The sequence below is a fragment of the Amaranthus tricolor genome, chromosome 7 (genome assembly GCF_026212465.1).
Source record: "Amaranthus tricolor cultivar Red isolate AtriRed21 chromosome 7, ASM2621246v1, whole genome shotgun sequence".
NCBI classification, from domain to species: domain Eukaryota; kingdom Viridiplantae; phylum Streptophyta; class Magnoliopsida; order Caryophyllales; family Amaranthaceae; genus Amaranthus; species Amaranthus tricolor.
The window spans coordinates 7450361-7461608 of record NC_080053.1 but is presented as its reverse complement, the minus strand read 5'-3'; the positions used below and the strand labels follow the sequence as shown (position 1 = coordinate 7461608).

General features: G+C 34.8%; 1 protein-coding gene across 2 annotated transcripts; it reads right to left on the bottom strand.

Annotated features, from left to right (window-relative positions):
- Nucleotides 1-191: 191 nt before the first annotated feature.
- LOC130817555 (ribosomal lysine N-methyltransferase 3) lies at nucleotides 192-9723 on the bottom strand. 2 transcript variants are annotated; one of them, XM_057683323.1, is made up of 6 exons: nucleotides 9651-9668; nucleotides 9453-9557; nucleotides 9185-9360; nucleotides 2897-3093; nucleotides 2345-2609; nucleotides 192-1452 (listed from the first exon to the last, which is right to left on the bottom strand). In XM_057683323.1, the coding sequence occupies exons 3-6, from the start codon at nucleotides 9317-9319 to the stop codon at nucleotides 799-801; spliced, it is 1251 nt and encodes a 416-aa protein (XP_057539306.1). In that variant the 5' UTR covers nucleotides 9320-9360; nucleotides 9453-9557; nucleotides 9651-9668; the 3' UTR covers nucleotides 192-798. The 2 variants fall into 2 exon arrangements, with proteins under 2 accessions (XP_057539306.1, XP_057539305.1); XM_057683322.1 differs by having other exon boundaries at nucleotides 9185-9557; nucleotides 9651-9723.
- Between the last annotated feature and the right edge of the window lie 1525 nt (nucleotides 9724-11248).

Below are 11248 nucleotides of genomic sequence, written 5' to 3'. Positions count from 1 at the left end.
ACGAACGATTGTTTTCTTTTAGTTCGCATATGACCCGCTGTTGGTGATTACTTTAACTTGGTCAAAAAATCAGCCGAACAATCGGCTGGTGTAAGTAACAGTGAACGATTGTTGGATTAACTTATTTTTACTCATTTTAAGTAATCGTCCACTATTACTAACATCAAACATTACCATACCTCAGGCTTGGACTAGAAATATACTTATTTTGAGAAATAAAACTCAGAAAGTGTTGGATAAAATCAATTTGGGCCACTTTGGGATCAGAGTTAAGATTACACTTTGATTCAAAAATTCACATTTCGAGCTGGCTCCTATTTTTTCAAAATAATGTTTGACCCTTGATGACCCACTCTTTTGACCGGTGTGAACCAATTTTGGAGCTTTATCGACATCAAGCTGTGATCACCTTTACTTCTTACTACTAAAGAAACTTTTGGAAGACAACTACTACTCTTCCAACCTTTTTGTCACAACAGCATAATACCAAAACCATCGAGTGAAAACAGGTGATTTAATAATCCCACACCCACAATTATCTTGCAAAATGGACGTCTGAACTGAAACACATCAGGATCAATTTGAACTTGGGAGATAACAGAAATTAAAAGTTCCAGATTTTGTAAGTGCTGTCTCTATCGCAAAGAACTCGGCCGCCAATGTATCGCATCAAACCCATGGAATTCAAAGCTCGTCAGATATCAAAACTAACAGATGATTCAAAAACGGTTTCTCGTGCGCAAGCAGCTCGAGATGATAACAATAATGCCATTAATCTTCGGCATATAAATGATTAAATTATGATTTCAACCTCTTCCTTGAAAGCGTACGTGCCTTGTCCAGTGACCTAATGCCTGCTTTAACATAATTTCTCAGCCTTTGTATGATCTTTCTTTCGCTAATGCGAAGTACTAATGAATGGTATAACTTCCTTTCTGAATTACAGTCGCATTTCTGCAAGTTCTCCATATCATCTTGCAATGAGCTTGTGCCATATAGAAGCTCTCTCATATCAGCAAGCAATAGTAGAGCCTTGCACACACTTTTAGTCAGCAACATTTCACCACTCATTTCAGAAATGTCTCCTTCGAAAATTCTGTTCTTAGACATGTTTGACGTGAAATTTCCCTTAAAAGCAACACTGAAGTCCAACTTAATATATGTTTCTTCATTCAATAAAATTACGTAAAGCAAAATCAGTAATTCAAATTGAGGTTCCCCATCATATGAAATTTCAAAGTACTCTGCGTTCTGGCTTTCGCAACCAGAGTAACCTAGCTTTCTCCACAAAGCTAGTCTTGCTCTGCCATGCCGACTAGAAAAAAGGGATGCACTCCATTGGAGCACCAATTTTAAATCAATATTGACAATGTCATAAGGATTATCCATTTCTGTGAATCCATATCTATGCAGCAATGCTGCATTTCCCATTAACCCATAAGTGTTGAATACCTGGAAAAAAAAGGAAAAGGTCATTTTTCCATTCACTAGGACATAAATTCTTCTAAGGGTCCCGCCTAGATTGCAGTACCGGGGTTAAAAGGTTTTGGAGAAAAATGTTCTGGTATATTAAGTTGCCTAGAAATTGGTGTAAATTTTTAAAGGAGTAAATTAATTTCCCTTAAAAGGAAGTAAATATTTACCCAAGGGACCCGGGTAAATATTTCTCCTCTCTATATTGGCTCTCTACCGAACTGTTCTTTATAGTTTATAGCCTCTAAGGAAAACTTCATTGACTTGCCTTGAGATGCAGATCACTTCGAGTTTTCTATCTCTTTTTCCATTTTCAATTTTTTCCCCTTGCCTCCATTGTCATGCAATTTGAGTTTTTTCTCTCCTCTAAAAAACTTCTATTTTCTTGAATTTCGGTAAAAAGTTTTCAAAGCTAGCTACATAGATTTTGATTCAAGCATGTGCCGTCATGAAATTCATTTTTCCTCTTCAATGGTTTCACATCTGAAAAGTAAAGCTTTCATCGGAAATGCATGTCAATAATGGTGGAAATACTAGAAATGGTGTGGATTAGTGCCTAGGAGTCTGTTTGGCCAAGCTTCTAAAAAGCAATTCAAACATAAACATCAATAATGGCGGAAGTACTAGAAATGGTGTGGATTAGTGCCATCATCGATTTGAGTAAATTCATAATACTTATTAAAGGCCGGCTGCAGTAATGATTGGAAAATAACATTTGTGGTCATTCCGGGATTGTTTTTGCAGTTACCACGCAATGTGGCCTATATTTTGCAAATGGTGAAGGTCTAGATAACAATGCCTTATCAAGTTAATGATGCTATTAAAAAAAAAAAAAACCTAATAGATAGCTAAATGAGCAAGAGTTTCTAACCTCTGAACCAACTTTGACATCTTTCACAAGAATCATTTCCAAAACCGGAGGATTATCAGGTTTTTCTTCAAAGTCCAAATCAGTACCTTTTGAAGGGCTTAAAACAACTAAAGCATCCAACGGACCATTTGCTTTAGTAGCAGTTTCAAATTTATTATTTCTGTCATTCTCATCATCAGACACACTCTCACCTTCATCATCAGATTCACTAGGAGATGGTGCCAATGTAAAGTGCACATCTTCAGCTCCAGTCTTGTGATTAAAACTGAATCCAGGAGAGAGTTTCTACAGTTAATCTTTAAAAGTTGGAAATAGTGACGAAAGATAAAGAATAATAGCAAAAACAATCATCAAAATAGAATCAATTTCAAAAATGAGTGAACACATATAGAACTAGCAATCGACTTGAAAGAAAAGCAATAAGTCATCAAGAATTTCATGTAATCAGAAAAAAAAAAAAAAAAAAGTCATTAATCAACTCAAATCAGATAAGCAAAAAATTTTGGTCTTCTCTTCATTAAGCAAAAATAAAAAAGGAAGAGCATGACTTACAGATCAGCCAAAGGAACCATTCCACAGCCATGATAATCATCTATCTGAAAGGATCGAGAAGCTACAAGACTTTTAGCGGCAAAGTAATCTTCAACACCAAAAGAATTTGCATCTAGTGAAAACTCTGTTGAATGAATAAGAGGAAGAATGCTTTCTTTCCAGTCCTCATAGATAAGAGTTTTATCTTCTTTCACCGTCTGTCTACAATTGAAAAAAAATGATGGGTGATGAAAACAAAAAAAATATTATGCATTTTTTAGACCTTACTATTATATAGCTGAGCATGAGTCAACCCAATCTAGACGGAAGTATGAATATAAAAAGAAGATGGGAATATGGGATCTTCCAAGTAGGAATATTAGAAAGTGGACACATCAATCAGGTAACACAGAATAAGACAACATGAAAGAAGGTTCCTAACAGCCTTACTACGCCAAATCTACCAAAAAATTGAAGGTTGAGATAGAGCGCTAATTATGAAGGCTGCAAACATTGAAACAAGAATCAAAAACCTAAAGCAATATGATTGATCAATGGAGCTAAATTGTAATGAATTGGTAATTGCTAATGTGAGAAAGATAGAGATTAGGGCTAAAAGAGAGTACAAGAGCACAAGCAGAGAACAAAATATTGAAAATGAAAAAGAATTAGGGAAAGAAAGCTGAGAATAAAGAGAGAGACAGAGGAAAGAGAGATAAGAGGGAGAATTCATATAATATTCATTTCATATCCTAACCAATTGTTACGTCATCATATGAAAAGCTAATAAGTTACTTTTAAGAAGAGTTACTTTTAGATAAATGAAAAAAGATGAGCAAAGCACAGGATAAGGACTAGTTTTGACACCAAATAAAGAACTTATGTGGATGTTGACTACATAAAATTCACATTGGCCATTGTTGCTTATTGGTTGGTTAATAAAATTGGGCCAAAGTATGGAGCTATATAGGTTACTGAAAATGGCTTATTTTTGCCAAACATCATTGATGATGTCATGGCCGGTGTCATTAATGATGTCATTGATGAGGCCATCAGCACATTCTCCTACTGTTATGACCTCCCAGCTAGTTTGCACTGCTTTTTCGTTTACAGTCATAATAAGTGCTGGAAATTGGAAGTTGAACAAACATGTCTACCTTTTTCCTTATTCCATTACCACCAGTTTTCTCATTCATCTTCACATTGAAGAGTTCCACTGCTTTCTCCGAGTTTTCTCGTCAACATTCCTGCGACCTCCGACATGTACTGCTGCTCCTTCATTAATTTTGGCAACACCTCCTTTACCAGGTATTGTTTTCTTCCTCACTTTTTTCAAATTTTTTCAAGGGAAGTGAGTAAAGGTTTTCTTCTCTTTTCCTTCCTATTCTCTGGAGGTTTTTCTTTTGGATTTTCGAATGGTTTATATTGTGAAATATCATGTCCTTAATTAGTTGGTATATTTTTGGCAAATAGTTTATTTCCTTAAATCATGCATTACAATTGTACAATGGATCCTTATATATTACTAATGATATGACAATCATCCTCAAGGGATTTGTTCTATCATGGTATCAAGCTTTACGATCTAAACCCTAGTTTTCGCCTCCTTCTTTGTCCAATTTTTTTTTCTCTTCTCTTTGCATTTCTTTGCAATGGCTGACAACCATCCCAAATATCATACTGCCCTCTCGATCAACAACTTGAAGAATTTGGTTCCCATTGAATTGGATCTTGACACCTCTTTGTATTACTCTTGGGCTATCCTTTTCACCAACCTCGTTAGCGTTCATGACCTTTACCAACATATCAACCCACCCACTGATGATACATCAAGACCACATATGAGGCCACCACGGCTGCAGATCCTTCCTTTTGGCGTCGTTTGGATGCAATTGTCCTCCAATAGATATATGGCGCTATTTCCCAGACCTCCTCAAAGCGATTCCCAAATGTGATGATATGGCTGCCAACGCATGGAACCATACCGAGTCTATGTTTCAAGATAATAAGGCCTCACACACCACTCACCTTGAGGCGGAGTTTAATTCAGTTAAGTTTGAAGACTTTACCTCCGTGGACGCTTATTGCACTCACCTCCAATCATTAGCTGACCGTCTTGAAGATTTTGACACTCCGGTAACCAAAAGACGATTAGTTTTGCATCTCACTGGGACCTTACCGGTGGCTTACTCAGGCGCCGTAGATTATATTTAAAATCAAGAGCCACTCACCTTCTTCGAGAGTTGTCGTTCCAAATTGAAACTTGCTGAACTTACCATCAAGTCCAAACTTGTTCACGAAAATGGTACCTCTTTCTCCTCTAGTGGTTCTCACGGTGGCTTTAGTGCTCCTACTTCTGCAGCTGCTTTGGTTGTCTCTTCGAGGTCGGAATCATCTAATGTTAGGTATTCTAATGGGAAAGGCAAAGGACAAAATCGAAATAAATATACTAATAAACACAAGCCACCAAATACTAATATTCGACAACAACCGACCCACTTTAATTCCTCATGGCCACGTGCAAATCATCAACCAAGTAATAATATTACAACCCAACACCAACCAGCCCATATTCTTCTTATTGGCTACGTGCAAATCGGTCCAATGGCATCATTTTTGGGCACCAAATTGGCCCACTTGGCCTATACCCCCAACTCTTTTTCCTTTTAATCCTTGGCAGCCAAGTTCCACTTTATCCAATCTATCTACAAATGGGTCTGGGCTTCTTGGGCCTCGCCCTTAAGCCTACAACACCATGATTTCTCCTGCTCTAAGTTATAAATCCACCGACATTGAAGCTGCCATGCATGTTCTTTCTTTTTCCAAACTACAGTAATTTTAACATGGACACTGATGCTAAATCTCATATGACGGTAGATGCAGGAATTCTCTCTTCTTATTTCAATTCAAGCAATAATGATATTAGTATTGTTGTTGGTAGTGGCCACTTAATTCCAATTCACGTTCATGGCTCTGCTTATCTGTCTCCTCCCTACTCTCCCTTTTATCTAAATAATGTTCTCCTTGCTCCCCATCTTGTTGTTGGTAGTGGTCACTTTATTCCAATTCACGTTCACAAATTTACCACTGATAATCATGTCTCTTCTACTTGTGACCCTTTTGGTTTTTCTGTTCATGAGTTACAGACCGGGACTAGACTTTTGAGATGTGATAGCACTGTTAATGACTTGAAGACTGAGACTAGAATTTCGGTTCTATCAGTTTTGGATTGTTTGTTTTGAAAATTTTGTGGGGTAAGGGGTGAATAATCAATCGAGTGAGATTAAGAATTGTTTGGGTTGAGTTTTTGGTATGTCTGGGTTTTGAGAGGAGTACCTCTATGGAGGGGCAGCTTCTTGGTCAACATTTTTGGGATGATATGGTTGAGTTGTGAGTAGTACAAATGTTTGATTGCTTTTGAACAATTTGAGTTTTGCTGAATTTATCAGCTTGTATACATTCAGTAGGCCTGGTTTGAGAGGATGTTAGGGTAGTTAGGTCTAGGTTTTTGAGGTGAGTTGTCTTGGTGCATGAAAGAGTAAGGGTACGACTGTCTTGCCGGAGAAGGGGAGATCCAATCTTGGAGACTTGTAAGAGTGTTGGGCATTGACCACTTGATTCTTGAAGACTAGATGACTTGAAGTTGCTGCATTATCGATTGGCGCCTTGCCAACAGCCGACCAAACCACCACCGCCCTCGTCACCGATCACCACGTCTTTCACCACAAGTATAAATTATAATTTGAAGTTCTCATTTTTTAGGGTTTTCATTTTATTTTGATTGTTGAGTTTCTTAGTTTTGATTTTGAGTTTGTTCTTATTATCCTTATCAACGATCAATGATTCTTCTAGTTTTGCATTTGGCTCCTTCTTCTCAAATTGATAATTACCCACATCAATAAGGAGCTACATTCCTTCTTCTCAACCCCTAAAAAAAGAACCTATAATTTGTTCTTCAATTACTTGAGGATTAGTATGCATTTTGCTTGGTATGGTTTGAAATTGGCATTATATATTTCCAAAATTTTGTGACTCAAACATTGGCTTCTTGGCAATGTGTGAATCAAACAATTGTAATGTGTTTTTGTTTAAAAAGTTAAACCTAAACATCACTTATCTTTGATTTCAGGCTTTGATCCTTGAACAATATATGGGTATTTTTTTTAATAAAAAGTTGCATTAATTGTGTCAGTTCTTTCTCTAGCCTATGGTTTAAGCCTTAATATGCAGGATACTTTAATAGTGTTTTAACTTTTAACGTTTTGTCTTTTACACTTGGGAGCCCGATAGTGTAATGGAAAGCTTAACAAGTTGGGTCTCTACTTTTTCTTTTGGGTGTGGGGAGGGGTTGTTAATTTAGTATTTTGTGGCTCCCATAGCCCATATACCATTTTTATATTAATTTGGTCTTTGCTTGAGTTTATTGTGCATGTACATGTTATTTTGGCAGAATAAAAAAATTATTTATTCATTTTACAAACAAAACTCTGCTCCGCAAAATTTTCTTAGATTTTTTTCTAAATGCCCCAGGGAGTTTGAACTCTGGAGAAGCCCTTGTTAAAAGGGTAATGGTTATGGAGTTAAGGGTTGGATTATGGGATCACCATGGCAAGCAACATTGTCTCTCCCTTCACTAAAGATGAAAAGAAAATACTCATGCCCTATTTCCTTACATTCAAGCTTGGAAGAACCATTTTCACCAAGATTTTCCTCGCACCATTCACATAAGCCTTCTTTACATTTTTCATATATTTCATGTATAGATTGTGACTTGAATGAGTTGATTAGTTTATATTTCACCAAGTTATGAACCGGAAAGTAGGGTTCTGATACCAAGTTGTAATGAGTCGTAATTGCTAATGTGAGAAAGATAAAGGTTAAGTCTAAGAGAGAGTAAAGGAGCACACGTAGAGAAGAAATTACAAAAATAAATGAGTAAGAATTAAGGAAAGAGTGTAGAGAAAAAAGAGAATAAAGAGAGAGACAAAGGAAAGAGAAATAAAAGAGGGAGAATTCATATAGTATTCATTTCATATCCTAACCAATTATTACATATAATAAGTCTACAAACTTGTTGTCATTTGCTAGATTGATTGCATAATGTTCCTGTTTTTGAAGCTTCACTAAAAGACTATTATGCCCCCTTTAAGTAGATATTGATTCATCACATAAACACACAGTAGGAGCATTGCAAATCAAGAGAAAGGCAGATAAGATAAATGACAATAAATCATCAACACAATTAATTGAGCTAATATTCTAAATTTTTTGGTTTACCAATCTTTTAACTTTTATACCAAAATTTTCTATTAATATCTTCCCCATGATCAAATACATAAATATAATACCAACACCGCCTTAATGCTAGAATTTCAATATTTCAAATGAAAATTGAAAAACAGATGACCATTTAATTGAAATCCCTAAGACAAAAAAAATTCAATATAGTTTTCAATAGCTTAAGCTTTGAATCCTTGGAAAAAATACTTTTGTTAAGAACTTTAAGAAAAAGAGAGATAATCGTTAATAACAGTTACATGTTCAAAAAATACAAGAAACAACACCAATTAGAAAGATGAAATGTTTGAACATTTTTGAGAAGTTTAAAAGAGGAACACCAAAAGATGACAGGGATAATAGGAGTGAAGAACGACATAAAAATTTGGGATAATAGGAATCAAGAATCAAGGCCTTAAACAAGATTGTAAGAATCGCGATCCTACGTAGGATCAATAAAATGGTAGGATCGAAATCAGAACCAGATCGTGTTATGAATCTACCACTCATATTCTTCATCTTGATAGGATTCTACTTGAGATCTGAATTGCTCTTTTTGAATCGTAGAGTTAGTCGTTGATCAAAATCAAGATTCTGGTAACCATGGCCTTAACAATCAACATAACCCTTTTTCTCCAAATGATTTGTTTAGTAGTACTATTGTTTTTTCTACAAAATTGGCAATAGTTATAAAATCTATGTATTTCCCATTCACAATACGAGGAAGAGTATAGAGAATGTACGCGGACATATTAGCATAAAAAGCTTGAATCCCGATCAAGGAAGGATTAGCTTATAATGAATTAATTAATATTGATATATTTGTCCATTTACCATGTATAACAAAATAAGCTCATGATAATCATCTCGTTGGTATAAACAAAACAAGCAAACACTGGTTTTCCAAACAATAAAAACACCAAGCATTTTCAAACAAGTACTTCAAAAACAGCACAATAAAAATTTCTCAAGCAACAAGAAATCACTTCAAAACTAAAAAAAACCGAGAGAAATACATCGCGGAATTCGCACCTGATGAAGCTCGGTACCACAAAGAAAACGATCAATATCATCCAAACTCCAAACAAAAGGCAAAGGTTCAAATTCCGGCAAAATTTGAAGATAGCCAGCCCAAGGAGACATCAAACCCAAAGTTCTCTCATACATAACCGCAACACAGAGTCCTAAGCATCCATCCAAATCATAACCTGCAATCAAATCGGAAGCGCCAGAAGTTCGAATCGTCAAGCAAGAATTTTTAGGGATTGTAGCAATTAAATCTCCTTCATTGAGATCGCACTTTGATTTGACGCAAATTCCAGAGTTTTCTGTTTCGACAAATTCTAGAGCGTCGCTGAACTCAATCTCATTTGAGGACATCCATCGCTTGAAAGCACGAATACGCCTGTTAAGATGAGACGAGAGAGAAATAGTTAGAGGAAGAGTAATGAAATGACTAATAAGAATAATAGGAATAGGAAGTGAGAGTGTCAGGTACCTGGACGCCATTGTTGATTGAGGAGCTCTTCGGCGGGAGTTATGCAGGGTTTTAGGAAGGGAGGAGAGGGATATAAACTTATAAGTTACACAAATTATTGTAAAACATGCATTATATATATATATATATATATATATATATATATATATATATATATATATATATATATATATATATATATATATATAAATATAAATATATATATATATATATATATATATATATATATATATATATATATATATGCTACTAGCGTAATTAATAAAAATTAAAGAGAATTAAAATGTGCTTCTTATTTCGAAGTCGGCTCATTGAGAGACAGTCTCTTACAATAGTAGTTAATAACGTTACAATCATCGCGCTCATGTTAGAGATGGCGCTCTTGTGAGACATCTATTTGAAAGACGCTTTTCAAATGACTCATGTTGGGTGTTCATAAAAACCTGATCCGCTTAACTCAATTTGCTAATTTGCAGACCCAAATCATTAATAACAGGTGAGTTTATAAAAAGTAAGAAGTTATTTGACGTGTCTTAATTGTGTCGGGTTATGGGCCACGAAATAAAATGAGTTGGATAACCATTGACTCGGATTATACAAGGTAAACTAAAAAAAAATCTTTTTTACCCAGAAAATAGGAAAAATTACCTGGAATAATCAAACATTTTCATGATTTTTCTACAATAATCCCGTCTATTGATTAACCATGAATAATCCCAACTTTAGGGGTATTTGCTTAGAGTAAACTTGGATAATCTAATAACCTATTATAGTAAGTAATTCACCAAAAAAGTATTTGAAAATCAATGTAAAATTAGAGAAAAATTTTGAATAATAAAGAAATCAGAAATTTTTTTAACATTTTTTCGACATTTTTATTTTAATTTAAATTTTTTTTAAAAAAATAAATCTTGCTATAACAAGTCATCTGGTTATCGGATTTATTCTAAGAAAATACCCTCTAAATAGGTGGAATTATTATAAGAAAATCATAATAAGGTTGGATTATTCTAGATAATTTAAAAAAAAATATTTTAGTAAAAACAATACCCTACTTCATTATCTCTCATTCTCAAATCCCTTTTTCAACAGCCAAACATAAGAATTCATGGCAAACCTAAAAGTCAATTGCTACATATTAGCAAGAACCAGCTTCAAAAATTGTGTAATTTAGTCCTTTTCATGACTATTTAATGTAAATTAGTCAAGTGTTTTCATAATTAGCATGAGTTCAAGACAAATCTTCTTCCGTGAGCATATGAATCAATGTTTGGAAGGTAAAAATGAAGAACCTTAAAATGTGATAATGTCATAATGCTCATATTCTTATAGGTTATTTAAAATTTAATAATTTATAGTACAATATAAGGAAAAATTATGTATTTTGTTTGATTTGGGTTTTTATTATAAATAATGTAAATTAATTAAGTACTAAGTCATTGTAAGTGTTGAGTTGTAATTGTTAGCGTCAAGAAACATGGTAGCATTGTTGACCAACAATTCACATAGGTACCATCCTCACAATAGCGATAGCTCACCTCGACAGCAGCCACTGAAAGCAAAAGCATCCCATCACAATAGCTCATACCAGCAATACT

Bases quoted from the DNA above. Each gene is read 5' to 3' on its own strand.
- LOC130817555 (XM_057683322.1), bottom strand. The intron at 3,094-9,184 runs GTGCGAATTCCG...AATTGTAGACAG, and splicing joins GTGGTACCGAGCTTCATCAG to ACGGTGAAAGAAGATAAAAC. The intron at 1,453-2,344 runs GTTAGAAACTCT...TTTTTTTTCCAG, and splicing joins ATGTCAAAGTTGGTTCAGAG to GTATTCAACACTTATGGGTT.